Below are 27,834 nucleotides of genomic sequence, written 5' to 3'. Positions count from 1 at the left end.
AAGGACCATCAGCAGGGCTTCAGCTTGCCATCTTCAGTACTGAAATCTAAACCTTCTCTTTCAGCTTCTGTTATGCAGACTTAAATAGAGAGACTGATGCTCTCACAGCATGACTTGCACATTTGGAAAATAAAACTACTCAAAAATTTGCTGCATCTTTTTCCCCTAATATTTATTGTCAACAAATACATACTATTGGGGCTATCTTTGTTTCTGTTTCCTTCCTAGAGCAGCAAAACTTCCCCACCAGACAGCTCTGGCAGGAATCCTCCCTTTACAAGTTTCATAACAGCCACACAACTTGTCAATTCCCTTGGCCATCATTCTGGCAGTGACAAAATACCCAGTGTGATACATGAGCCTCTGGTTTACTGCCCTTCTCATCAGTTTGTCAGAAATTTGAAGACCTTAAAAGAAGAAGCGTTTCACAGAAATTTGTAGGAGCAGGTGGTCTTCAATTTCCAGTGCAATATGGCACATTTTTCTACTGAAAAAGGCCCTGCAAGGTCTTGAACTACCAAGTTTTAAGACATCACTATTACTATGCATTTCAGAGATATTTGAAGTCATCCTGAAAGATTTAAATCAATACACTTTCTGTTCTAAACACCTACAAAAATGTCTTAAAAATTCCTTAAAACATTTCCATTATAGCTTTACTTCCAGCTAAAAAAAAAAAAAAAAAAAAAAAAAAGACAAACCCAAACAGATGAAAGATTCAATATGGGACAATGTCTTATTTTAACTTGTTAGCATTCTCTTCAGAAATTACACATGCATGCACTACTTATAACAAAGTTGTAACGTATTCATGCTGATAAAAATCCCTACATCTAGGTGATTAAGTTATCATTTTCTTCAGTAAACAGTAGATAAACATGTAGTTCAAATCTAGATTTATATCAGTAATTAGATACATGCACACAGAATTTATTGGTGGGCTACTTCAATCAGGACAAGCATAGTACCTTCTTTTTGCTGCAGTAAATCTGCCATTTCTTCTCTGGAGGGAGTGCAAACATAGCCTCTCTGTTCTTGTCTGTGAGATCCAATTCATCCTGGAGATTGTGAAAAAGAGAAAGAGGAAAAAACAGTCAGCACCTGCACTGGTAACTTGTAATAGGTACAGAAGAATGTGGGCCAGCTATGTTGACTAGCCCTCAATCAGAGGACTTAGTGGCTCCCAAAGACTCCAAAGATTATTGGTTTCATAATTTTTACCTTGCTACTGTGGGTTCTTCCTGTCAGAGCAGGACCTATGAAGAGAGGCAGCCTAAACAACTCCACTGTCAAACTTCCATTACTAACGGTTAGTCAAGGATGGGAAAGAGCACATGAAAGGTATTAAGTGAAAAACTCAAAGCACTGGCTTACATGACACATTCACTCCTCAGGACCCCTAGAGAAAATTCAATACATCTTTTTCCTGGCCTGCAGTACCAGATTGGTCTTCCATAGAAGGAGATCAGTGAAATCACTCTTTCAAGCAGAGGTCACAAGATACTTGCCTAGTGGCAGTAATGTCAACAGCAACCTACAGGTTGGACAAGGAAATGCTTGTCTAGATGTTTGGTCTCTGAACCACAGTCCCCAGCAAAAGACAACCAGTGTTCCAGACAGAGGACATATATCCACACAGTGTCACATCAGGTTGCAGAGACCAGCAAATTCAGTCTCTGCTAAGAAAAGCAAGTTCAGTGGAACACACTCTTTTAGAGCCCCAGCCAACCTTGCATTTGTAAAATGAAGGATAATGCTGTGAACTGACTCTCAGATTCCCCGCTTCCATTTCTCTTCTGTAAAGGGTGGATAACAACAGACTCTCTTCCTACTCAATGTGTCTCTAAAACCATCAAAGCAAAGACTGCTACTTGCTCTGTGTTTATTCAGCACTAGCCAGAAAAGGGCTTCAATCACAGCTGTCAGTTTCAGGTGCTAATGGGAATTAAGCAAATAAAAATTATCTTCCTAGCAAGCAGCTTGCTTGAGTAGGGACAGACAAAGAAGTCTAAATGAGAGTTTCAGCAATAAAAGAAAAGCTTCCAATAGCGTTTCAATGAGTCAATTTTGGCAAGGTTTTCTTTCTCCTATATATTTGAAAGCGTTTGGAGAAAGAAGTGTCCAGGGATCCCATACCAAGATGACATTGCAGCATTATGAATACTGCACATGCAGATTCTGGCACCCACACTAAACTATCCCAAGCAGAGACAATACCTCTTTAACTCAGCCCAACAATGGCTCATTTGGAAAGCATTCTGAGCTGGGAAACTTGTGAAAACAATGAGCTAAATTGCACACTGAGCCTGGTAGCGGCTGCTGACAGATTTAAAAGCCCATAGAGATTTTAGCTGCAAAAAGGTACAAAAGAAATGCAAACAGTAACAAGGTGAGGTCAGTGCCAGCAGCCCAAGGTAGAAGCAGCTTGAGGAGTTCTGTTTTTTTTTTTTTTTAATAATAAAAATTTTAAAGGAAAAAAAAAAATCCAAAATTTTAGATGTGCAAAAAGAGTGCAAACCATGTGGAAATGTTTAGGGTGAGTTTCCAAACAAGTGGGCAGCCAAGTGAGACAAAGAGTTTTATCCTTGCTACACACAATCAGATAGCTCAGGCCAAGATCACATTCTTGGGGAGAGAGTGAGAGTGAAATGACATGTAAGGTCTTAAGACAAGTGAAAGAAAGCTGTTGGAAGTCAAGCATGTGGGAGGGAACAAAGGGGCAGACAGGGCATCAGAAATGCCAGGTTTGGAAGAACCACCAAAGAGGCCAGAATAGACACCTGATATAAATTGGCTGGGCTCAGCTAAACACTTAGAAAAAATCTGATAGCTTTATTGAGCTACTTAATAATCTTAGCATTATTTGGGGTGTGTGTGTGTGTTAATTTTTTGTTTGTTGGATGGTTTTTTTTTCTTTGGGTTTTTTGTTTGGTTGGTTTTGGGTTGTTTTTTTTTTTTTTTTGGGGGGGGTGTTTTCATTTTTGTTTTGTTTTGCTTTTAATGCTGAGCAGCTAACTGGGTTTCTTAATCCCTTCTGCTCTTTCTGGACTCTGGTGGCAGATCAGAGAAGCAGCACAAGCTCTTCCTAGAAGCTACGCACAAAACCAAATAATGATCTCAACCAACATGTTCAAGACAACCATTTCATCAGCTGAACACTCCTATTGACTAAAAACAACCAAAGGGCAGGATGCTGACACTTCATAGCTTCTAGACACTGCCCTGGACACTGGCACCATCAGGGACACAAAGAGCAATAATGGGGCAATAAGAATCTGAAATTTCCAGTCATATAACTTTGCATGCTGATAGCATGACAATCTTTTCAGAACAGAAGCCTGGAAAGGTAGCTTGAAAGGATGGAAGATCCAGTGAGAACAAAGTGCATCCACACCCCACTTGATTGTGGCTCAGGAGGGTAGATTAAGCCAGAAGAACATTGAGCGATTACCATATTAGCTCAGGTAATGTAGTAACAAGGAAATTGCTCAGGGTTCCAGGCATAATCAGGTCCAGGTAATCACCCGAGACACACCACAACACACCTGACTGGAGGATAGCACATTTCCTTTCAAAACAGCTAGTGTTTGTTAGGAGGCAAAATGCTGGGTTCTAACCCCCAGGTCAAATGGGCAAGAATGAATGTTCAACAGGGAAAGAGACACCTTCTCCAATATGCAAAGCAGCAGTCAAGTTCTTCAATATCTTTTCCTGAAGTTAGTCTTCATTAAGTGTTCTCCTTCTCTAAGAGGAAGAAAGGAGTAGTCGGAAGTGAAGAAGCATATATAACCCCTCTACCTATAACATTAGTCAAGTCCTACCCTATAAAGAATTAAGAAATCCCTGCAAAATACAAGAGATATGAACTCTTCTTCTGGAACCCTCCAAATCACATTACCTCTCCCATCCCCTCTCTATAGAAGAACAGAAGACCACTGTGACTGCACAAGAACTCCCTGGATCTAGCTAAGAAAGCTGATCATGGAACAGGCAGACCATTTTCCTATTCTGACTTAGGATACTAACAGATGGCACATACGGAAATTTGCTGCCCTGGAGGTAAACAGGAGGAAAACCAGAAAGAATAAATCTTGGAAGGATAATCTGGTCCACGAATAGGTCATTCTGACCCAGTGACAGAGGTAGATCTGTCACTGTGTAGAAATTCAGACCCTAGAGTTAGCTCGGTGACAGCAAACAGCTATTGAAGGAAAAAGGAATTGCAAAGGCTGGCAGGAAAGCAGAGCTACAAACTCTGAATGCAGTCATCACAACTGGAGTTGGAGACAGGCTAAGGAAGACGATGTGACCAGATGTCCAGAGAGTAAATGTAAACAGCAAGAAAAAAGGGTCAGTCAGAACAAAGCAGGGAGAACACCCTCCTTCATCACCTGTGCCAGTTTCCCAGCAGAAACATAGTAACTCCTTTTCTGTGCCTTGGATGGGCAGCTTAGATACAGCAATTCACGCCAGCATGACCCTGCACAATGGAGTTCAGCCTTCTGGCTCTTAAAAATACTTGAAATTGTTCTTGTGAAACACTGATTAAAAAGATATTTGCCAGGCTGGCCCAAGGGAGATGTAAAGTACCTCCAGTTAATATTCCTTACCTTTCCCTCCTTTGTCTATTTCCTATTTTATTTACTGAGAGGGATCCATTCAGTTAATTTCAGTTAAATTCAGCTAAACGTTCTGTTAAATTCAGGCATTCTTTTTAACTTACACAGATTGAATTTCAATGATAAAACATTTAAAATGTGCTGGAGCTGGATTTGAGGTTCAAGCATTTCCAAGTCCAGTTCTTAGGCCAAAAGGGAAGATGGCCTTAATTCAAAATGGCTATAACCCAAGGAAATAAGAGACAAAGAAAGAACAAGATGGAGTAATGGGTAGGAAACATAAAACTAAGATTTTGTGGGATTTAAAACCACATTATGTCCCTTGTCTTTGGGAACATTCATCAAAGTGTAAAACCTAGATTTGATGCTGGGTAGCCATCAGCTCAATAATGATATCACTCAGAGCCCCAGAAGAGCTGAACAGACAAGTACTTCCCCACCTAGACTGGACAGAACTTTTGCTAGTGATATGAAATGAAATAAACATAGAGAAAAATTAGTATGTTGGGAATGCAGAAGAGTGGATCACTTGGAGAGAGAACCATTAAAGGAGAACATTTAACGCCTACCAACATGCTTGCTTCCCTAAAGAGGAACTTTTAAATCCCGCCAGCATCTTTGTACTGAAATGTATATTGCATCTCCACCATTCAGTCACCTCTGGAAAAGTGGGACAGAACCACATGGTAGCTGCTCCTTCAGGAGTCTAACTTTACTTGGCCTTGCAAGAAGACTTATACAGTCCATAGGAATTTTGGAATTTAAATGAGGAAAACTTTAAATTGTTTGAAAGACAAACTTAGTAAAACACTCACAGACACAACGAGACTTCCCATTCTCAACATAATAACACTGAAGTCACGGTAGACATAGGATGGAAATCTTAACACTCAGTATACGGGGCCTTCCAGGCTCCAGCACCTCTTGGCTTCAAGTCATAACGTTGGAGAACAAGAGCCCCAAATATCCAGAGATATCTGGACACTCACAGGGTATTTCCTCAGTTCCAGTTTCTCATTCTACTTGTCCCAGTTCCACTGGTGCTGGACTGCTGGACTTCCTGGTCACCAGGGAGCTCCCCCCTGACTTGAGGTCAGACAGCTGCTTCATTTTTGTCAAACGCAAAATACAACACCCAAATCAACAAACCTTCAGAGGCTGTTGGGCTTGGTTTGGGGGTTTTAATGAATCCTGCATAGCATTTCCAGTGTGACGAAGCACAGAATCCTGTCATGGTTTGTTTATCGCAGGCAATAACTTGATTAATATGGGCATAACAGATCCTGCCAGGAGGAAAAGGAGATTTTGCTGATTTTCTTATGTTTAGTTGGATACCTGTATTGTTTCATCGATTTCTTATAATTTCAGCTACAGGTAGTTGAGTTTTGTCCACAGGTCATGGTCTCTCATACTCACAGTGCTCTTGAAATCACATCCTTTCCGTAAGCACCCTTCCCAGACCTGTGTTTCACACTTAACAGCATTTTTTTTGACTGAAAGAAGTTAATGACTTCTAAAAGCATATTCTCATTTCCTAAATGTTTATTTCTGCTTACAAATTCATTTGGGCAATTATTAAAGAATTATTAAAGAATGAAATCCTTTTACCATCCACAGAGGGCTCTGGCATGAAATCAATATTTATTTGACACCACAGAATGTAACACTAAGAAATACATTTGCAAAAAGGTTTCACCACTTCTGCTGTTCAGAGATGCCCATTTTGACTGTCTGATTACAGGTTTATTGCACTGTTTGGCTCTTTAGCAGCAGACAGGTGATCAAGCAAAACAACAGCCAGGTCTCAGCATCGCTAGGAACCATGGGAATCAAATATTTAGAGTGCACAAACTGGCAAAGCTCCCTAGGAAGGTTAAACTTTACTCTCCCATATTAAAATCAGAATGAAAACTTAAGAACTTCCAGAACAGGTTAGACTGGCAGTTACCTGACCTGTGACCAGCACCAAAAGCTTCAGAGGGCTGTGGAAAAGCCCTGCAAGTACAGAGCCATAGAGTAAACTCTGTACATGGTTAAACACTTCCCAGATCCCTACCTTAAAATTTTAGGTTCCAAGTGTGCATTGATTTTCACATTATGACCTTGCACTGTACAAGTTTTAGTTAAATGAACTGTTCTTATCTTGCTTCCTGATCACACCCCCATTCCTTCATCTTTTCTCTTCCACACACCTACCTTTTCTTCTCCCCCAATCTTTATCTCATCCCCCTTGACCCTTTTCTCCTGTCATGCACAAATGCACCCTCCCTCATCCACCTCATCAATCATTCTCTCTCAGTCTTCTAATGGCATCAACCCCACCCAAGTTACAAATGAAGTATAATACACTGTTGCCACTACAATAAATTTCCTCTACAGAATAATACCTCATGCTCCAGGATCCCCAGTGCCATGTTTATACATGTCTGTCACCGTGTCCCCAAAAGGGCCATATTCCAGTTCCACTGATGCTCCCAACTGGCATAGCACAGCTGATGGCCTTATGCCCCAGATGAATTTATTTCAATCATCTACAAAGTAAACAGTGATTATGACACACCATGGGACCCCATCCAGCATCCACTGGCAGGCCCCAGAGAAGGTTCATGCTCATGTCCAGTCACCTTGACGGAGTAGTTGATGGTGGATTAATCAATGCCGAAGTACAACTCAAGCTGACGTAAGATAAACGGCACTGACATGTCTGGGACTGTAGAGGAAGGGGAAGCAATGGAAGCAGATCAGGGAGAAGGCTGTCAGCAGCACACTACAAACTTTTGCAATAGAAAATCCAATCCAGCATAACTATTACAAGCTTTAACAAGTGACCCGAGTAGGACAACACTGCTAGCTCCTGAAAGCTACACTTTCATATTAACAATAGTCTCAGGAACCTTTATTTTTCAGTTCACATTGCCTATGCCAGGTTCTGTTGGCAAATAACAAACAGGTCAGTCTAGTGGATCACATTCAAGCTGCACCTCTGCCCACCAGGGAGGAAGGCTGAGGAGGAGTGGAGACATTCTCATCAGAGGTCCAGAGGAAACTGTCCAAAATGATGCTTCAGAGATAACTACAGTGAGTGAATATAATAAAAAAAAAACCAAATAATAATAAAAATATCTTAAGTTTTCATTCTCTTTGCAAAGAGCTTATGAATCCTTCAAGTAGAATAGATAAATCTTTCCCTATTTATTCACTGTGTCCACCTCCAGGGGACAGCATAGGATTGTCCCCCTGCAGTCTTCCTTCCATTGCTTTGATCAATACAGCTCTCCAGGCTGATATGCAAGAGGCAGCCTGCTGGAAGAGTGCACATTTCCAATACTGAGGAGGTTGATAAGGCATTCTGAAAGACAGCTTGTCTGAACTGTCAGTGAATGAGGTTCATCAGACTGCAGAAATTCCTACTCTCATGTACAAACTGGAGCAACGAGCAGGGCAAAAAAAATATTACTCAGCAAAGCTCCCTAAAAAAGAGAAACATTTCACAGGCTTTACCTAATGTGCAATTGCAAACACTGGAGTGTGATTGATACAGGTATTGAGAGAAGAGAAACAGAGCTTCCATCTTTAGATAGCAATCAGTGCCCATTCCTACCTTCTCAGGGCTATGCCTGGCCACAAGTGCATGGCTGTACCCACAGCAGAGATTGATGGCAGATGCTCTTTCAACAGGCAACATCACTACCACCCATACAGCTAGCACAGCTCCAGATGCAGCACATGGGTTAAAACTCCCAGGTCCACCAATAACCCGTGAAGAAAAACAGCCCCCAAAACAAACTTTTCCTTTCCCTCAAGGGGCAATGGGTGTAAACTGGAGCATAGGAAGTTCCACGTTAACATCAGGAAGAACTTCTTTACTGTAAGAGTGACAGAGCACTGGAACAGGTTGCCCAGGGGGGTTGTGGAGTCTCCTACACTGGAGATATTCAAGGCCCGCCTGGACAAGTTCCTGTGTGATGTACTGTAGGTTACCCTGCTCTTGCAGGGGGGTTGGACTAGATGATCTTTTGAGGTCCCTTCCAACCCTTGGGATTCTGTGATTCTGTGAAGCTCTTCTATCTCATCCAAACTCGGAATTAAAAGCAGCCTTTGTAAAGCACACAGAAACAACACACCATATGAGGCTGTGGAGTAAGACTTTGACAAGTTTCCCAATCGATAATAATTAGGTGGATCACTGCAAAACATTACTGGGTTTCCATGCATTTGCAGACACATGATACATGTGTGTGCAGATACGTATGCCACTCACACCTTACATACACTACAACTACAAACATATGACATGTGACATAACATCTGTCAATACCTACAACATTTTATCATTACATTTGTGCACGATGAAACCACTGTGCGCACTTGAGTTGCTCACACAGCCTGTTGACATAGGAAATAATGTTTACATTTCAGCTACTGACATAGATCTGACTGTAAAGCAAACAAACAAAAGTCTGCAATTTCTTTCATACACTTCTTCCTTCTTGCTTTTCAAGCAAGTTGCAGCTTTAAAACTCCTTCAGTACTAAGGGCCAAAATAACTTGATTCTCAGTCATCACAGTGCAAGACAGAAAGCACCTGATGTTTATGAAGTAGAAGACGTGTTTCTCTACTATCCTGCCAACACAGAAGCTACTCATTTTTAAGGTTCAGCAGCAGAATAAGACTCTCATCCATCTCATACTGCTTTTTGGTGGAAAAAAATTTATCTCACAGAAAGTCAGCTAAACATCTCCCCTCTCATTCCTCAACACCACCACCATTAACATAGCGCTTCCTTTTTCCTAATTGCTTCTTTGCTTCCTGGAGAACTGCTAAACCCTGTCTCTCGCATTCCTCAAAGCTCTTTGACTTGACAGCATACAAGTACCTATGACTAGCAAGGCCTGTTGTGGCCAGTCCCCTTTCACAGGCCACTAGAAATGGCACCTGCTGTTAGTTTTATTGCCCTTCACAGCCAAACCATGTGCATTGGACAACAATCTGCTGGGCTAAATAGAAAGAGGAAGAATGAGGAAAACCAGTACCTGGTTCATGCAACAATACCCACAGACATTTAGAGAGAGGTCATAGCTTAGATATGCATTTTCATATGCAGGGCTACAATATGGGTAGAGCAAGAGGGATATGGATGGGCATATGAGGACAATAATGCAAGCACTTGACTACCATCACTGCTTTTCTGTTAAGGTGGCATGCATGTTCATGTCAGTGAATTGGAATGAGCCCGGTGAAAGGGATAGGGATGAAAACTGAATGTTCAGGCTCATGCCTAATCTAAACCCCAGCTACAGCAATTTAAGCCTATTACTTCTGTCCCCCTCAACCACAGACATGGTGAGCAGATTTCATCCTTCCTCTTGATAACAGTTTTCAAGCCCATTAATGACTGTTGTAATGTCCCCTTCTCAGTCATCTTTCTTGAGGCTAAACAAGCCCAGCTCTTTCAGTCTTCCTTAGAGGTCCTGTCCTCTGGACCCCTCATTCCTCCTCTAATTGACTTTCGGGCTCTTCCCAGTCAAAGTACATCTTTCTTGAAGTGCACTGTTCAAAAGTGGGGACAGTGTTCTAGCTGAGACCTCATCAATGCTGTGTACAAAGATTACTTCATGCTTCTATACTGCATTCCTGGTTATGTATTCCATTAAGACAATGACTTTTTATTTTAATAAAAACACCAAACCCTGCATGACTTCTGTTCATTCATGATCTACTATAATGCTGAGTTTCCTCTCTGAGGAAATGTACCCACCTGGCTGCTTCCCATCCTGAATTACCAGACTTACAGTAAAATTGTATGTTTTATTGTCCTCATCGAATCCCATCCTTTTTAACAGAATTTCTCCATCTTCTTTAAAGCTTATCTTTGAACATATCCCCACTGCTTACAGCCTACTGATGCACTCTCTAGAGAGGCATTCTAATCACAAGGGGCTTGTATCTGGGACATCATGGAGAGACTACCAAGCTTTGCACAGTCCACTGTGACAGGTGGCAAGCCCTCTAGGACAAGCACCACATTCACCTCCACATTCTGATTATACATCAAATATCTCTCAAACAGAGCTTCTAGTATGAGCATATATACCACGAAATAACAACAAAAACTGCTGTTTCAGCAGTGCCCATTCTCCACCCCTCATTTCCTTTCTTTCTCCTCTCCTCATTTCCCCCTCCCTTCCAGGGGACCCTTGCCAGGGTTTGTTTTTCATGCCAAGGTCCTTTAGATGAGACCCTGTATGGGAAGGTAGGTGTGGGAAAGGTTATGAGGAAACTGCCGTCTAAACTGCTACCTTTCCGGCTTCCCCACTTTTCCCTCCCTACAAAGTCTCCTCTGTTCTGTTTTAATGCTAATGAGTTCAGAAGAGGTTCCTAGGCTGGAGCAATTCACAGTTCAGACTGCCAAAGCACACAGGCACACACCTCTCTGATCCCTTCCTGCCCACAGTCCTGCTGGCTCAACCCTCCAAATGTGCTCTGGGAATTGCTGCTGCGGCCCCATGCCAAAGGCTGGCTGAATTTCCGGGGGTGTTGGTGCCACCTACTCCTCTCCTCCCAGCTTTATCCACTTGTGTGCATCTTATTTGCCATATGCCTCTATGGAGGAAAACAAGGGTAAGTCAGAGCTTGGCTGACCTTTAAATCTCTGATAAAATATTACATAAAAGGGCAGGAGGAACTGAGAGGTTAGTTAAGAATTTAATGAGAAAAATTAACTTCTTAGTGAGCTTCGGTTGTGCAGCTCACACACACAACTTACATGGAAGCTAAACTCAAAGGAACTCATATAAATCACCATAAATTTCTGGCACGAATTCAGGTTTACACAGATAGAAGTGAAACCAGAAGCTGCCTTTTGTTCCTCTCTTGCTCTCCAAATTATTCATCCCAACTTAGTAGTGGAAACCAGAGATCAGAATGTTCCTAATTCCATTAAACTGAGTGGACTTGCTCTGGATTTACACCAGTGCAAAAATATAAATCAAATTACCTGCTTTAAATTGTAACAGAGACTAAACCTCTCTGCTAGACAACTTGTAACACCGGCTTGTTCTACAGTCTACAACACAGATATCAGACACAGACTATGTCTGAAATAGACCGTCACAGAATAGACCATCACAGAATGGGCTGAGCAGTCTATCAGTCCCCTTTTTACTAATTGTGAACTTCAATAAATGGAGATGAGCTGCATTTACTACAAATCAGTCTAGATCAGCTAGAAGAACACCCCTATACGAGGCTTCTGTTATCTCCTCCTGGATGAGATGGAGGGCAATTCCACAATGCTCTTCACACATATAAACCAAGTATTTCCATAGCCAAGCATGGAATTGAAGGCATGACAGTGTTTGATTATTTACTCACACCCAGTCCTGTCTCATTGTTCAAGTATCCTGATAATCAGAAGAGTATTCTGTTCAAGTATTCTGACAATCAGAACTGCACTGACATCACTGGGTTTAAGAAAATAGCAGCCAAGATGTTTTTCTCCAAGTATTTCTAAGAAGGAAATTACCAGAAACTTTCACAAAATACAGCAAAAGGAAAAAGCAAAGGATGATCACGCAGAATGAACTAATCTCCTAACAACAAGTTATAATTGCATTTACTGTCTGGTTAAGCAATTGTAATCCAAAAGTTCTCTCTCATCATTAATGTAGAAGCCAACAACTTTACACTGACTGACAAACTCATCCAGCTGTTGCTCTCTACACAAGATGTAATGCTGAAACACAGCCACTAAAGCAAACCCAATGGATTTTCCATGACTTAAGGATCTCCCTGGACACCTTCCAAACTGGGAAACTGCAATCTGCTTTCCCCTTGTAATTTCCTTTGGAGAAGTTATTCTTCAAACCTCCACCTAGTAAACCATTGCATAATATTGTGCACAGGAGGCAGTGGTAGATATCTGCTCCCAAGATCTTCAAATACAATACGTCTTGCCACTGTAAGACTCCTGTATATGCACATGCTGCATTTTTTGAGCACATTTTCAATCTAGTTATAATCCTATACTATAACTGGTTAAGAAGCACTACTGTTCTCTGTTTCACATCATGGAAACAAGTTCACGAATACATGAAATGAGTTGCATAAACTTGCAGAGGTAGCTAGGAAAAACACACAATGCTCTTGAAATGTTTTTCCCCCAGCAAGCTTTATGGCTTTTTTACTTACAGAAAATGAGGTATCTAGCATTAAAAGCTCTGTCTCAGTGGTGTTCCAGTGCTAGGTGGAAGGCATCTGACTGTACTTCCTCTGAACAAAACATGCCAAAGACAGAGCAGCTATGGAGACAGCCCAGTGTGATGAGTGACAGAAAAAGCACCTTGTGACACTTGCCTTCCATGTGCTGCTCCCAATGGTGCTGAAGGGATGAGCAAAAAGACTACTTCAGTATTTAGTGAAAGCAAAAGCTGCTCTTTAACCAGTGTGGAGGAAGGTACAAGGAAGCTGCTGATCTGAAAACGTTGTACCCTAAAAAGGTGCTACTGTATCCACCCAGCCTCACCTATGACACCTTGTGCTCCCCATTTGGGTGTCTTGCTGACTAGGGCAAATGACAAAAGAAGGACATTTCTCTCCCAACAATGGAAAAGCCTTCCTAGAGGACCTTTACAGGTCCCCTGAATGATAATCTTGAACACTGAGGACACAATCTGCCTACAGAAGGACAAAGAGGCATAATTATAAACCCTTTTCCCCCATTCTCCTTCAGGCTACATGATATATTGTCTGAGCGATGATTACATCTGATATAAATTGCTACTAGGTGAGAAAATACAGAAACTAATTTGAATCGACACATTAAACAGGTGATCCTTCATGACTGTTACCTACTTTACCATTCAATTACCTTATTTTGTTAATAGTTACTCTTAAGCCCCGTTTGTACTGTACCTCCACAGGGATAAGTCTTATCCTGCAAAATACCTGCATCCCATCATCTTTCACAACTTTTCCTCCTCTGGAAAATTCCACTGCTTTCCCAGCTTCAGGTGGTTACTTTTACATCGCTATTTTGTTACAAATTTTATAAGGTATTCATCATTACAGGGACCTGGCTTCTCTTTCTTGCTCAAATCAGGCTAAATGATAAGTCATACCTCCTACAACATTTCAGATTTGGCTATTCTTCTATGAGATGTAGAAGAAGCAGACATCTGACGTTCAACCTCCATCACCATGCAAGCTCTTTCTCTCCAAAAGCACAGCCAGAAGATCATCTTGGCCTACCATTCGTCTCATGCCACCCCCATCTTTGCAACGTCTTTGCTCTCCCTTCAGCACCATAGCTACTTCATTTGTTGTGTCATTTTCTTCAATGCTTTGGAAAATTTTATTCTTCCTTATCAGAATCTCCTGTTGAGTTATGATCTGTCCATCATGCTCTTTGCATGATGTAGTATTTTCCTCTGCCATTTCTCCCAGATGCATCTTGAGGTGGCACCTTCTCATCCCAAATTATCTTTCTGACCTTATTCATAACAGTGTCCTGTCGCTCCTTAGTGGGCCAAATCTAGGTTCAAACATCCTCTCTAAAGGGTGAGGAACAAGGACTTAATAGATATGTACATCGCCTAATACAGCTCTGAACAACATAAGACACAAATAAAGAGAAGTAAAGAAAGGACAGAAACTGTAGAAGGGCAGGAATCATACTCAGAGAAGTGGAGCAATATGACATCCCTGTACTGCTGCTGCTGGCTCTATTTCTACTGGAAAGCGCAGAGCCTGTTACTCTAAGTCAGCAGGCATCGAAGTGACAGGAACTATACAAGAATGCTGGTTCAATTCTCGGAGGAAGGGTGGAAATTGTCTACTCTGTATCCACACAAGCAGAGCTGGAAAAGCCCTGGAAAGCTGAAATAAAAGTAAATTAATTTGATCCTTCCAGATAGCATGTGTAACTCCTACTAGCAATATAATCTCAGTGTTTTATGACTTCAGAAGCCTTGAGACTTAATCCAGACAGTTCCTGACTCTTTGTTACAGACATAATGGAACACAAAAAATATTCAAACATTGATGATGTCCTAAGGAAAAGGACACAGTAGAGCTTCATGTTAGGTTTTTTATTTCTTCTTTTTATGCAATGCTGCCTAACACTTGCAGCTATGCCAAAACAAGACAGTGTTGCCAAATCAGCTGATAAGGTATTAGAAATATGTGGACACAAGTTTTTTGAATAGTAAGCCATCCATGGCTTAAGGGATAAGATATCATGACAGCATCCAAGCATTCAGTAGGGGGAAGACACTAAGTTAACATTTTAGCACATCCATTCTTCAGTGGCAGGATCTGTTCTTTCCCCTCTTTTTGCAATCTCAAGCTATGTATCTGCTGTGCTTCCAAAATCCAGTGCTCTCTTAGGGAACATTACGATTTCCCTGTTAAAAACATGTAGTCCAGTAAGTCCTTCTTGGATGTTTCGTGTCTACTGTTAAGTAAATCATACTCAGAACACACTCAGACATTCCCTCCAGATATTCCAACCAAGACCACAACTGTCCCCACCTTTCAGAAAGGTGACCAGTATTGTCTGCTTGGGATAGTCAGAAGCCAACAACCACCACACACACAGAAAATATCACATAGATCAAAATTTCAGGCAATGTAGAATGATACAAATCCACTACTGTCTTCAATAGAACAGAACTGTTTTATATCAGATACTACAAGACTTATGGACTGGTAGTTAAAGTAACAAGATCTACAAGACTGTGTATCCCTGCACAGAAGCCTTTTAACCACGGGTACTTTGGTAACACCCCCAGCTTCTTCCCACCCCAAATCTGGCACGTAAGCCTGGGTCTGGATTTACGTTTGTTTACACAACCTTATTGATTCTTAGACACAGAATGTGAGACCTGGCTCCCATTTCACGCTCTTCTCACGGCATCTGGGTCTCACACATTTGCAGCGCAGTGACTGCTGCTTCTTACACAGCTAGTCAGGGAGATGTCAACCAGCTGCACCTACTGGAAAGGAGCCTAGAGAGCGAAAGTGATGGTGCTGCACTCAGTGCCACAAGCTTGTCCCTATCTCAGGACTCCATATGCAGGTGAGTGCCTGAAGGGGAAAGCCATCTCTACCACAAAGCCTGAAAAGTAATAACTCTTCTGTACTTGAATTCAACTATAGAAAGCTGCAAGTAGCAATATGTGCATTAAAATCGGGGACTTGTACACATGCATAGCATACGGGACACATGTAAAACTGACCCAACATTATGAAAAATTCTCTTTTTTGAAGAGCAAGAAGAAAAAAGGTATCCCAGATATGGACAATTAAAATCAAAAAAGGTATCCTGGGTATATACAATCTTGGACTGAAGCACTGTGCTGGACATCTGTGAACATCTCTGCATAACTAGACAGACTATAATACCACAAAGAGCTTCTGCCTCCCAAGCCTCAGTCTCCTAATTGCTTCAGAAATCTCAAACCACCCAGTACTTCTGCTATTATTATAATGGAAGACAAGTGCATCTAAGTGCATGAAAAATGTTAATCTGACAACTATAAACTAACCCAAGAGAAAGGGAAGTTTTTGTGGCCTGGCCCCCATCAGTGAGGAAAGCAATCTGCTGCCTCAAAGCTTTGCTTTTTTATGCCTTCAGAGTCAATGTCTTCTACTCAGATGGAGATGCCAACCCTTCTTCTTGGATATGAGCTTCTGGTCATGAAAAAAAACAGCTTAGTCTCATCAGTATTTTCTTAGAGCCCCCATTGTGGCATTATCATTAAGTGCAAGAAAGGAAGAAATAATTGAGGAGGGGAGTCTCCACTGAGCCAAGACCAGCAAGGCCTACTTAGCTTGCTGGAGTCAGAGCTCATCATAGGCAAAGAACAATGAAGAACCTCTCCAGATCTTGATTGCATATGGCACTACACAACTTTTCTAACTGATTAGGTACAATCATCTGGGGATTGGGGATGGGCACAGAGAATAAAATAACGTCTTATGGGCAAAGCAGCATAGAGGCCCTCTTAAATTATAGCTGCAGAGAAATTTGCATTTATCAAGAACTCAAAGCCACGGGCCTGTCAGAGGTGTAGTCTGAAACTATGATTTACAAGCAAGGGTAAGTGACACAGAAAGCAAATCACTGTATTCAAAAGAATCCAGCAAGAGGATAGAATGACTCAAAAGACAGATAATTTGAAGCTGAAATACTCAAATCTTGGTAACATGTCTGAATTTAAATGTGAGTAAATACTGTTATCAATACACATGATATGTTTGGGGTTAGAAGTGAGGACCTAAAATGCATGTCTTTCTAAGCCACAAACTTTCAGTGAGAAAGTAAGGACTAAACAAGCTTCAGACATGGAGGATAATTTCTGGGAAGGTGGTGCTCAGCTCTGGGAGCCAAGAGACAGATCAGGCAGCTCTGCATATCTGTTCCCTAGAAGCATTCCAAGGGAGCTGGTTGAGGAATAAAGAACTTTGTTCTCCAGGTCTGTCAACAAACACAGACACAGCTGTTGCGCTCTTGTACACGCATACACTCACATATATTGTCATGTTCACGTGAAAGCCCACAACAGAGGCATTTCTTGTACTTTTTTACACCATGAATACTCCTGCAGGTTGAAGAGCCAAAGAGGGGCCTCATGAACACTACCACAGCTATGACTTGGCAAGCTTGAGTGGGACAGGTGATATATGGGAGTACTTATTCAATGTGGTGAAGCCTAGTTTTCATCTAAGGTTTATGTTGTATCCATTACATCAAATGGCCCGCATGGGAGAACTAAGCATGAAGGAAACTTGCTACTTCCAAGTCAGCTGTTTGCAGTGGGAACTGCTACTACAGTTCTTTAGGTTTGGTTCTCATCTCCCTTGAGGAAGGTGTGTTATCTGGCGTGTGCCAAATTGATAGCTTGCTCTGAAATTGTTTTGCTTCCTCTAATGAAATAAATAAATGTTTTCTGAGACACTTCCATGCTGTACCTTAATCTCCTTCAACATAAAATTCCTTCTTTTTTTTCTTTTTTCCTCAACTTTCCTCTAGGAAGAGAGACTGTAATGACTGAATTTTACTCTCTGTGAAGATGGAAGAGGAACAGATGTGGAGAAATGTCAGAGTAAGCAAAGACCATATTTTTCCCAAACCTTCTGTTATTGATCACTTCTTTCAATGCTACTAGAAATGTGTCCTAGATCTCTTCAGAGAGGGAGGGAGACAGAAGAAGAATGCATGTTGCCTCACCCAATCAGCAAGCTCTTTCAGCAACTAAAGAATGACGGGAACATGAAGTTGTCATTTCAGCGCATGAAAAGAAACATAACGACAGGACAAAAAAGATGCTGGGTAATTCTGAAGTTTTCAAATACAGAGAATTAATAAGTATTTATGCTGCTCCTCAACTGTAAATAATGGAACTCAGTAGGCACTTTTGCTGGCATAAGGTCCAACATTTTGCTCTGGAAAAGCCTGGGAAGATGGTAAATTGTAATAGGGATAAAAGCTTTTTTGAATCTATAAAGTCAACAAAACATTATATAAGGACTCTGAGGAAAACAAAAAAGAAGGAAAAAAAATTATAAAACAGGTTCAGATGCAACATAAAGAGAAACAAACTATGAGAGAAGAATCCAGTCAATGTCCCACCTGAGCTAAATACCAGAATGCTTCAAAGGCAGCCAAGGCTAAAAGGGGATAGAAGTAATAATTTCCTCAATTCTTTCCCAGTGTAAGAATCTAATGTGGAGTAAGTAACTCATCCAAGCTTGATCAACTTTGAAAGCAGCAATTCAAAAGACAATTCCACTTCTTCCCTGTGGAACAGTGCATACTAAAGTAGAGAGTCTTCATTTTCACCTTCTGAAATACCATGATAACCTCAACAGAGCCGCTAACAAAAGAAACAAAAAGAGAAACAACGAAAACACAAATTCTTTTGTAAAGAACTTTTTATAGAGAACTTTCACGTCTTTCCTCTGTGCTATCATTCTTTACATTTATTACTTTCACTCAATTGCTAACATTGAAGTTACACTTCTTGGCATGGTCCATATTCACATCTGGGATCAGGTTGCTCATGTAAGAGCGATCTAGATGGCAATATCTTTAGCATCAAGCAGCACACCACCCTTAGCCAGGAAGAAGAGTTCAGGGCTCTAATACTAAGCAAAAGGAATCAGAATCCACTGTGACAGGAACACACTGCTGCTAAGAAATATGAACAAGGACATGAAGAACTTGTTTCATGAAAAAAATTATTTCCCCTTGCCTTGCAATAGTTCTTCCAGATTCTTCTGCAGTTCCTGTTCAGTCAATAAATCTGTACAAGCAAAAACACATGTGCTTAGCACAGCCATTTTTGCCAGCAGGCACAAAACCAGCTTCGCGCCTGCCAATAAGACCACCAAGTGCAGCAGCACTTTACGGTAGCATACACAGTGCCAGCTGAGAAGACAGACTGAAGCAAAAAGCAGAAGTGATGCTGGCTAGAACAGCCTTGATGGTCAGGTAGGGCCAGTTTCGTAATTTATGAGGTACATATACCCTACTCTCAAGAGCTTCTCTTCCTTGCCTGTTCACTGAAAGAGATGCCAATGCCAGCCATTCTGCACTCTTTCAGTTGGGTGCACAAAAGTGGACCTTTGAGGGGTAAAGCTTGTGGTCATAAGCATTTTTGTTTGCTTTGTTTCTTCTGCATCTAGACTTCATCTAAAGACTTACCTGTACTGTCACCACTGCATTAGTCCCAAGGCAATTACTGTCAGCAGACAGCCTGAGAGCTACTACATCTTTTCCTACCTTACCCCAAACAAAATCAGTCCGAATCACCCTGAGCATTGTCTTCATTCAGACCTACTCTCTGTGCGTGTTCCCAATGGAATAAATAGAGATTGAATTAGACCCATAATAGGAGTAATCCCTTCTGGTTTAATTTTCTAATCCAGGAGAAAAGGCCTCATCACAGCACGCAGCTTCAAATAACACAAAATCTTGGGATCCTTCCTAGAACTGATTTTCTGGTTGAGCAGCATCAAGAACAGATATTTCTGCTGAAATCAGCATCAACTTGTCATTGGACAACCACTGCCTTGGTCAGAGTCCAGTTAAGGAGCTGCTGTTACGCAGCTGGTTGGTCTGGGTGCATCCCCAAGACAGAGCAGCCCATACATGTTTATTCACCTTAGTCTGGCATTTACAAAGCAAGCTTGCTAACTCTGGAGGTGTCCTGGGACTCCACCAAAAATAAACAATCCCAACACATTCCTAATTCCTCCTCTTGCGAAATGGACATCTCCAAATTCACTTTTCATGATATTAATCTAGGGGCCACAAGAATAAGAGAACACATGCTCAGGCCCTCAGAATTACCATTTTTCTCAGAAAGGCATGTAGAAATACACTGAATATTTATTGGACTGGAAAACTCATCACAGGGGAGGCTTTTCCAGCACAGCTAGGCTTAGCTCTTTTTGTCATTAACTCTTACGTGGGAAAATGCCCCAGATTTTAAGGGGGAAACAAGGGGGGGAAACAAGGGGGAAAATAAGGCTTTTAAAAATTCATTCAAGCACACCAACATTATTTTTTTTATACCCTTTGTAGAACAGATGGCAAGATGAGGTGATACCCCCTGGGCCTGCTTCAGGGACCTAACACAAATGCTCTTCTCAAAACAGATCTCAGATGATGTTGGTGTCATCATTTCACTCGGGGATTTGGGTCAGAAGGCTTTACACTCAAATCTTTTTTTTTTTATATAGTACAAGTGCACCCAAACTAGACTAACGGATAAGCAGCAGGGAGGGTAGTACACACACAGAGCCCTCTCAGGCACTTTCAGGTTGCTGATTTACACTGGTGCATTTAGACTGAATCTAATCCAATTAAAATCTCATCTGACCTGTCAATACAGATGCAGCCTGTTTTATAGTAGTGCCTCATAGAACATGCATTAATCCAGACCTGTGGACAAACTAGCCCTTCTAGGCAAATTCTGCATTTGGCCAGTCTGGTTTTTCACCCAGGTTCTCTCACTCAAAGGCCTTAACTGCTCCCATGCTACCTGCCTACCCAGGAACTCCTCTGGACATGCATACTTATCCTATCCAAGTACTTTGTAAAAATGTACAATGCACACCACTGGCCTTCTGAAAAATAGCACTTTTCTCTCCCAGCTCACTTCTCACGTAATGATGGCTAAGTTACTATCATTAAATGTAAGAACATTAATATGATCTATTTTCATTTCAATAGCTTCATTTGTTTGAAATGCATGTGCCAGTTACAGGCTGTCAGCACCAGCACATTTAATAAGTTATAGCACAGACCAGCAACTCTCAAACTTCTGGGGCCAAAAACTTTTACAGATCATCATGTATACTTGTCATTAAATTCTGCACCAAACATTATAAATTATACTGTTTAATAGACTTCCAGAAAGCAGCTGTGAGCTGTTTTGCCACAAGCCCGTGAAACCCAGTATTTGCCAGGCATAAAACAGAAAGCTAAAAGCACCCTTAACACCACCATAAGCTCTCAAAACTCCTCATAGAAACCAATGTCCTCAGTGAGCAAAAGCCCAGCAGCAGCTAAACCAAGCCTTTCACAATGACCCGAAGGTAAACAAGTTCAAGCTTTACATGCCAAGTTCAGAAGCAAAGTGTTTCTGTTGGTGACACCTTCATAAAAGCTGATTTGAATGCTTCAATAGATCTCAGTACTGGTGAACTTTGATACAGCAATTAAAGCTTTGCATGTGAAAATCAATACTTAAAACAGCACCCAGAATTAAACTAACAGCAGATTACACTCTTACTCATGACAGATACGTGTCACCAAGCAGAATTCTCCAGTCAGTCAGCTGCATTTTCAGAGAGAAATTCAAGTAGTCTCACATAAAAGATAAACTGACTTAAACATAGACCAGGATTTTGTGAAATCTCTCTATTAAGAGGAGATTCCTCATCTGCTACTTAGAAGCAAGTAGACTCTCTTTTTGCTGCACACCCTATTCTTCCTGAAATCACTGCAAATCTTCTCATTCCCACAGTCCTGTCATAGAAAATCGTAAATGCTAAAAAATTGTCATGGGTGCTAGGGGACATGGAAACAGTTAAAGGAAAAGAAATCAATACTCAATTACTATGTACACAGAAGGCAACTTTGGCTGAGGAAGCCCTTGAGCTGAAAATTGTTAGAGGGCTGGAGAGTAGCATGGAAAAGACCACCTTAAGGCCACATTTTAAATGTGGCCTAGGCATCTGCTTTGGACCCCATCTTGTAATAGAAGCATAGGCTAGGTTGTCAAGACCACTGATGTGACAAACTATAGCTGCCCCTATGTTTAGTATGACTTACTATAGTTGCCCACATGTTGACCTCCACTTACATACCCAAATTATGTGGTTATTTTCATAGCACTCTGAAGCCATGGTTATGGACAAGAACTTATTGGGCTAATGTTGTTAAGTGTAATGTAGGAAGGTTATTGTCAAATTCCTCTAATTCTGAGATCCAGTATTTTCTGTTCTATTCCTCACCTCACTGCCAGCACTCAGGCTTATATATACACTCACTTTACATAACCTCCAATCTCAGAGTGGTAATGAGATAGCTGATCAACTGCATCAAATGGGCATCACCTCTCCAATGCAGACTGCAAAATATCACAGCCCTATGACCTCTGCCTGTGTTTTGCATTCAGGCTGAACAAAAGGACAAAGACAGTGAAGTTATCTGATACGAAGAATGAACAGTAAGTGCAGTGCCTGCTGCTGAAATCTTTGACATTTACCACAAAAACAAACAACCATGTTCACCTGAAATATGTCCTTCCTTTCCTGTTCATGTCTGTGCTGTTACAGACATTATGAACAGGAAGGAATTTCATCGTTCAAAGGCAGCTGGATGATGAAACAATCAGCATGGTCACCTGCTTTTTGTACCTCACCAGAAGTATGCTACCGATCAACAAACAGTATAGTCCTTATTTTACAGGCCCAAAACCCCTATTGTGCTATATCATGCGGCAGATTTCATACCAAAGTTGCTAACAGGAAATCAGCTGTCAGGGATTCTTTCTCTACAAAACTTGTGAGGTTCCTTCTAATATGCCCAATTCTACATCTGGAGGATTGCATAATGCTGTGAGAATAAATAAGCATATTTAAGCATATTTAAGTATCTTGTTGCACTTACGCACAGAGTGCCACTGTCATCCACCCTGTCATTTGTCTCCTTTCTCCCACCAAGGAATTGGTCATAAAAGAATGAGGGGGAGGGAGAAGCCTCAACATAAGCATTTATCCTATCCCTAATAAGTTCCCTAAATCCCTTTACTCCTTTCTCTGAGAGGAGAAGTTCATCCACCCCCTAAAATATATCAATCTGCCAGCAGAAACTTACCACAAGTTCAGAGAATCTGGCATTGAGCTCTTCTGCTGGTGGGATTGGGACAGAAAACTCAAGGAACTGGAGGGGGTTATTGTCCTTGAGATTGATTTCAGGGAGGTCACTACCCCCAAAACAGCAAAGAAACCCCAATGCATGACGATTCCTCTTCCGAGCTGCCATGGTCATGGTGTATGGTGCTATCTTCTGATCATGTTCTACAGGAAGAAAAAAGAAAACAAACCAGACATTACTTGATAAACAAGACTCTGTTGGACCTGTGCAGCACTCTGTAGTTACAAATCACAGGTCTAACAGCTGAAACCGAACAGAAGGATCCGAGACACAAAAGAGCAAAACTTTCCAAAACACTCAAGATAGACAAGGTAGCTATGCTTTAATATGGTATTAACATGTTCCTGTATGGCAGCGTAAATCACTTCTCTCAAAGTTTCTAAAGAGACTTTACAAATTCAGTGTGGGACTTCCCAGGAGGTAGATTTATCAGCAATACTCAGTAAGCAAGGTTGAATGCTACCGTTGAATGCCATTGGCCTTTCTCTCACCATTATAGAAAAGGAACCAAAGTATTGGAAGCAAAAAGCATACACTGGAGAGTTTACCCAGAATAACTGGAAGAATCCTCCAAAGGCATGACATTTGGTCAAGATAAAATGAACAATGAAGCATTAAAGCAGAAATCAATTCCCCTCTCCCCCCAGGCCAGACCACCAACACTATGGCTCTATGTCCAGGAGTATTGGCAATAGGACCGTTTTGTCCATCCCACTTTCAAACACACATAACTAGTTTGGGCTGCTTATGTATCCAGGGGAGAAAATGTGCAGTGCTAATTCATACTTTCAGATGTACATTTGAGCTGCCCTATCTTGACAGGACCCACGCTTGAGGAGCTTTATTATCAGGAGTGTAAAGGGAGGCAAAAGGAGGCCTGAAGGAGGAGTTAGGAGTCACTGATTTCACCACACACCACCATTTGTGAGCAGCCTAACCAAACAGGAAGTCTCCTGCCAGCAGCTGGAAAAGAGGGATCTGTGCAGTCCACAGAGAGCCACATATTTTGCCCTTTTAAGGGACTTGTTGTTTGACAGCTCAGGGGCTTATTTGTGTTATATTTTCGAAGGGCTCCACTTAATCTGCAGAATAAGCCACATCCTTAGAGAGTGAATAATTAAAACCTGTTGTGAAGCCCAGCTTCTGGGCACAGGGCAGGAGAGCACGGAGGGAGGTGACAGGTGAACCAAACCACAGGATGCTGGATGCTGTATCAGCAGCAACACAGCTGAGCTTTGTGATCAGAGCAGCTGCTGCTCTAACCTGCCCCACAATGCTTTAGTCTGCTTGCCAGAACAAGGCTGCTTTGAGCTCTCATAAAGACTAAGTAGCTGTGCCAGGAAAAGCACCTTTAGGACAGCAGTTGCATGTTGGGTCTTAACATACTGCACACAGCCAGAGGCTCTCCAGGGACATTTTGTATAGACATCAGCATGCTTACTTAAGAAAAAAAAAAAATAAAAAAAAAAACTAAGCAACAAACAACAACTAAACAAAAAACCAAAGCACCCAAACCTCCACCCTTGCAGCACTATGTGCTTGGCAGGCACCTGCCCTACTTTGTGCTAGGATTAATTTATGTACCACCTTCTCTTATGCACTGGAAGGGCATCAGCTGCAACTCTCACACAGCTGAAAGTGAGCTGGTACCAAGCACTGTCTCCTGGAACATCCACTTTCCTTTTCCTTTGCTCTTCATACCACCCCTGCAAGGGGTGGTTTGTCTCAGCAGGACACTAGGGTAGTGTGATGCTGGCTTCAAAAGCACATTCATAAGAATATCCTCACTAGGAGATGCCAAAGGTCAACTTAACCCTGGAACCGATCTCTGACACTGTCAGCATAACCAAAATTCCCTGGGGCATGGAAAGTGAATGATCCTTGGAACAAATGGCTGAGAGACTGAATTGATCAGACTGTAATATTTTCCTTTATGAGTTGAGGACAAGACTTTGGTAAGCACTCCTCCAAAAGAGGTACTTTTCCAGAAAATCAGTACTATATGAATGGATAAGAAGAACAGCATTTTCGACAGAGCAAGTACTGCAGTGCAGTACCTGTGGTTGTCCTGTACTGACATTTCATCACTCAGCATCCGTCTTGAGCAGGTTTACCTAAGAGGTGAACAGTCTCCAGGCCTCCTTCACCCATAATGCCAAAAAAACCACACAAGCTAGTGCTTGTTCCTGCAGTGTTTTTACAAAATCAGCATCTGGTCCTTGGGATCTATACTTGAGAAACTCAGCAAAAGCTACTCAGCTTTTATTACTCTGCAAAAGCACGCAGAGCTCACATAAATAGTAACCTTGTAGTGCCTCACTTTCACAAAGCAACATTCCATTGCACAACTTGTACTCTTTAATACTGGCATTTTCCAGGTCTGTCCATAAGCAGCATGCAGGAAATTCATACTGACATAAAGGGGTAAAATGGTACTTTTGTATTACTACAATATCATAGCTATAGACAGGTGAGGTGTCTAGATGCTTTTAAAATAATTGAACACTTCGAGAGGAATCCAGCATAGGTATTTTAGAAATTAATCACTGAATGAATGAATGATATTTCTAAGCAGGAGCACTATCTTTCTAAAGATTAACTCTGCCACTCACCAGATGCTGAAGGTCATTTACTTAAGAACCAAAATCTGCGGGAAATGTGCTTCCAAAGGACAGGGTGGGTGTAGGGCAGAAGGCAACAAAGAAAATTTAAAAATAACATCTTTCATCTTTGAGTGGTAATTGATAGCAAAGCTGTCAAAAATAGTAAGTATGGAAACAACAAAAAGTGGGTTTTTTTTTTTTTTATTCTAATAAAAGCTCTATTGCCTTTAACTTCTTGCAAGTAAAGCAATTGTAAAAATGAAACATGTTCAATTACCTATTTCTATATATACCTCCAGCAGAATCAATGGGAAGTCTCTCCCTGGAGAGAATCCCACTATTACACATAGCTCCCTCCCTCAGCTCTTCTCGGTTGTACTGTTTTACCCTTTTGCAAAAAACAAACAAGTTGCTGTCATTTCAACAGCTAACCACACACCTGCTCCTCATAGCTATCCCCCTCCTGGTTCCCAGCCCCATCTGTGGTTCGGCTCAGGTCAGGAGTCACAGTCTGGAACACTGCTGAGGTCTAATTATAACAACGTCCTCTTCCTCTGATAAGGGCATATGTGTTCATTTCTAAACCGTTTGGCACAGTGACCAAACAGAATTAAGCTAATGCAATTTTTCAGTCTTATCAGAAGCTTTAGCTACATGGAATGGGATCCATGCTAACTGCACACCAGGATCCACTTTCTAAATGGAGGTTCTAAATGGTTTCTTCAATCTCTTTTCTTCATTCTCATCTCAGAAATTATAATTGTCATGTGAACATAGCCTGAATAAGCAACGTTCCACAAACAAGACACCTGAAACAACTGCTATACCAGCAGCTCTCCTGTGCAAGATACCTGATTAACCTAATTCTTACCTCACTGTCCTGTCCTTCTCCACAGTGAACAGCCAGAGCACAACTATAACTAAAACAGAGAAAACTATTTACGTATCATCACCTTTGGAAAAACAAAAGAAAGAGAACTCCGTGCATTAACTAAACACATGCAGCCCTGCAAAAGTAGTTTGCAATGAAAGGAAGCATTAATGGAAAACACTGACACACTCATTTCCAGAGCTGAATCTTTACTGATCATCAACAGATACACATATTTGGTGGATGTAGGCACAGTTCCCACCTGAGTGGGAAGCATGGGACTCAATGTATGATGCAGCATCACTGTCTGCACTGGTTTATGCTAACAGAAGAGGAAACAAAGTAAATCACTTCCATTTCCCTTCAAATCTGTACCTTTCTCTATGGCAAGATAAAACATATAAATGTGATGTATTATTACACAACTAGAAAGAAACCTGAATTTGGACTGGTATGGAGCATAAAGCCAACTTGCCTTCCACCCCCAAATCCAATATTGAATCTCTATGTTACTCAGCTATTAAATAATAAACCACAAGAACTTCATGGCATTATAATAGCTACCTTCATCATCACTTGCTGATAATAAAAAGGAGAAAATAAGCACTGGTCTAAAAATTGTCAAAATATATACATTGGGTAAAGCTAAAGAGCTCCATACTGATCCTATGCTCAGTTCCCTAGACCACATTGCTTCTTCAGTACACAGATGGTGAAACTATGAGCTTCACACCATGTTCCAATTGCCATGGGAATTCTCAATGTATGTCACATGTAACATGACAGGTGTCAGATGCAACATAAAACAATTACAGCATGAGGGATAGGCCCAAAATGGATCAATAGATCACAGGAAAGAAAATCCTGGTATATACATAGTATTATATGTTATTAATACTTTATTCTTTAATTTTTTATTCACTATTTATTTATTTATTCATTTATTGCCTAGGAAGTATGCCCTGAGAGAAAAAGCTAGGGTTATTAGAAGAAATACTTAATGCAACGTGTCTGTCAAAAATGTGTTTATTTTTAATACTTTAAGGATGCTCAAGATGTGCTGGATGACTAATGACCAGTAATGGTAGTCTGTTAATGCCCACAAATCCATACCTCTCACCTTGTACCAGCTTACCAACACAAAAAAAGCTAAAGAACTGTAAGAGATCTTTCCTTTTCAAGAGACGAACTTGTAACACTCTTGCTGTCCTCACTTGGGAATGAGGGGAAAGCACTACAAAAAAAATAAAAACCCAAACAAACTCAAAAACTGTACAACAATAGAAAAC

General features: G+C 41.2%; 1 protein-coding gene across 4 annotated transcripts in view; it reads right to left on the bottom strand.

The window, feature by feature from the left end:
* DAAM2 (dishevelled associated activator of morphogenesis 2) overlaps positions 1 to 27,834 on the bottom strand; it is a 199,882-nt gene that overhangs the window by 98,459 nt on the left and 73,589 nt on the right. For all 4 annotated transcript variants that reach the window (XM_065680033.1, XM_065680032.1, XM_065680031.1 and 1 more), the window contains 2 exons: positions 23,012 to 23,214; positions 969 to 1,058 (listed from right to left, as the gene is read on the bottom strand). In XM_065680033.1, coding sequence (XP_065536105.1) covers positions 969 to 1,058; positions 23,012 to 23,185 — 264 coding nt within the window. In that variant the 5' untranslated portion in view covers positions 23,186 to 23,214. The remainder of the gene's footprint in view (positions 1 to 968; positions 1,059 to 23,011; positions 23,215 to 27,834) is intronic.

This window comes from Lathamus discolor, chromosome 5, assembly GCF_037157495.1.
Source record: "Lathamus discolor isolate bLatDis1 chromosome 5, bLatDis1.hap1, whole genome shotgun sequence".
Taxonomy (NCBI): domain Eukaryota; kingdom Metazoa; phylum Chordata; class Aves; order Psittaciformes; family Psittacidae; genus Lathamus; species Lathamus discolor.
Note: the sequence above shows the minus strand (reverse complement) of the source record. Positions and strands in the feature narration are given on the sequence as shown.